The sequence below is a fragment of the Monoraphidium neglectum genome, assembly GCF_000611645.1.
Source record: "Monoraphidium neglectum strain SAG 48.87 unplaced genomic scaffold scaffold06482, whole genome shotgun sequence".
In the NCBI taxonomy this organism is placed as follows: Eukaryota; Viridiplantae; Chlorophyta; class Chlorophyceae; order Sphaeropleales; family Selenastraceae; genus Monoraphidium; species Monoraphidium neglectum.
Genome location: NW_014007160.1, coordinates 1 through 1,542, shown reverse-complemented (window position 1 = coordinate 1,542; position 1,542 = coordinate 1). Strand labels below are relative to the sequence as shown.

General features: G+C 69.4%; 1 protein-coding gene across 1 annotated transcript; it reads right to left on the bottom strand.

The window, feature by feature from the left end:
* Window positions 1-308: 308 nt before the first annotated feature.
* On the bottom strand, window positions 309-812 carry MNEG_16536 (hypothetical protein; the record flags this gene model as incomplete). Its single annotated transcript, XM_014034994.1, has 2 exons — window positions 309-422; window positions 582-812. Coding segments are annotated over 2 exons (345 nt in total), but the record flags the coding sequence as incomplete, so codon positions are not given.
* Between the last annotated feature and the right edge of the window lie 730 nt (window positions 813-1,542).

Genomic DNA, 1,542 nt, shown 5'->3' with positions numbered 1-1,542 from the left:
AGGCATATGTAACATCGTGGGTTGCGTCGAGGGAGGAGGGGCTGAGACGAGGCAGCTGCGCATGATGGGAGTGATGATTGGGCGGTTGGGATGTGCAGTTCGGCCCTGTTTTTGTGGACGGTTGAACAATGCGTGGACGGGCGCCATGGATGGGGGCAACAGGGGTTTGCTTCGCAGTTCGCAGTAGCCGGAAGTTTTGAGTAACGGCTTCATGCCTCCTGCCTTGAGGGGCGGGCTTGTTGCAGCTGCACGCGCACTGCGCCGCTGCCGACCGTGGGTGCAGCACGCTCCGACACCCCCCCCCCCACCTGCCGCGGGTGGTAATCCTCTGCGAGCGCGACCATCTCGGCCGCGCGCTCCGCCGCCCCCAGGCCCATGTGGCAGAGCGCGGCGCACCGGCACAGCACCGCCTTGGCACGCGTCTGCTTGGGGATCAGGGGCGGGGTGGGCGGCATTTGGGGTGAAGGCAAGTAGTTTTGTCATGGAGTGTGTACACCTACACAGGAATTGCGCACATCACAGGGCTACCATTCATGATGCGCAACGGCAAAGGAACCACCGACATGGCACAACGCGCGCACCTCTGCAAACGCCATGGCCGCGCCGTAGAACCGCGCCGCCGCCGCATAGCGCCGCGCCTGGAACAGCCGCCCGGCGTGGCCGCACAGCGCCCCGAGCACGGCGCCGCGCCCCTCCGCCTGCTCCTCACCCTCTTGCTCCTCCCCGCCGCCGCCGCCGCCGCCACCGTAGCGCAGCGCCGCGCCGGCCGCCTCTGCGAAGCCCGGATGCTGCTCCAGCAACCCCAGCAGCATTCCTTCGCGCTCCGTCAGCCCGCCCCCGCCGCTCCCAGCGCCGCCGCTGTCGCCGCCGCCGCCGCCAGCGTTGCTGGCTTTTGGTGCGGGCAGGGGCTCGCCGGCATCTCCCTCGAGGGCGGCGCGTGATATGGCGGCCAGCAGTGGCAGGTCCGAGGGGAAGCGGCCCAGCACCAGGTCAAGAACTGTGAGGTGTGGGGAGCACGTTGGGGTTGCCAAGGGTCTTCTCCATTGATACAACATGAGGACCAGAGGGCAGGGGAGAACGAAGATTGTGATGCACAGGAACGGCATGGCCATGGCTTCTCTGAATCCCACAGCAGCATTGTCCCAACTTCGGTGCCTTCGAGCAACCTCCCTCGCACGTCACGAGACCTCGACCTTTCTCTTCCGTGTTTTCTCACGCGCCCACCTGGCCTCAGCGCGTCCGCGCCGAGCCCGGTCCCTGACCGCAGCAGCTCAGTCGCAACCGCCAGGCAGCCGTCCCTGTCCGAGTCGTCGGAAGCCACCACGCCCAGCGCCTCCCCGTGCGCGCCGCCGGCGTCACCGGACGCGAGGTGCCCCCAAAACGCCAGCAGCGCCACGGCCGGGTGCGCGGCCGCCGCGCTGGCGCCGGCGCCGGCGGCGGCGGCGGCGGGGGGCCGGCGCAGGGCGCGGACGCACGCAAGAGTGGCGGGGGCGTCGCCCAGCAGCTGGTGGCAGAGGCCCAGGGACAGCAGGGTCTGGGGGG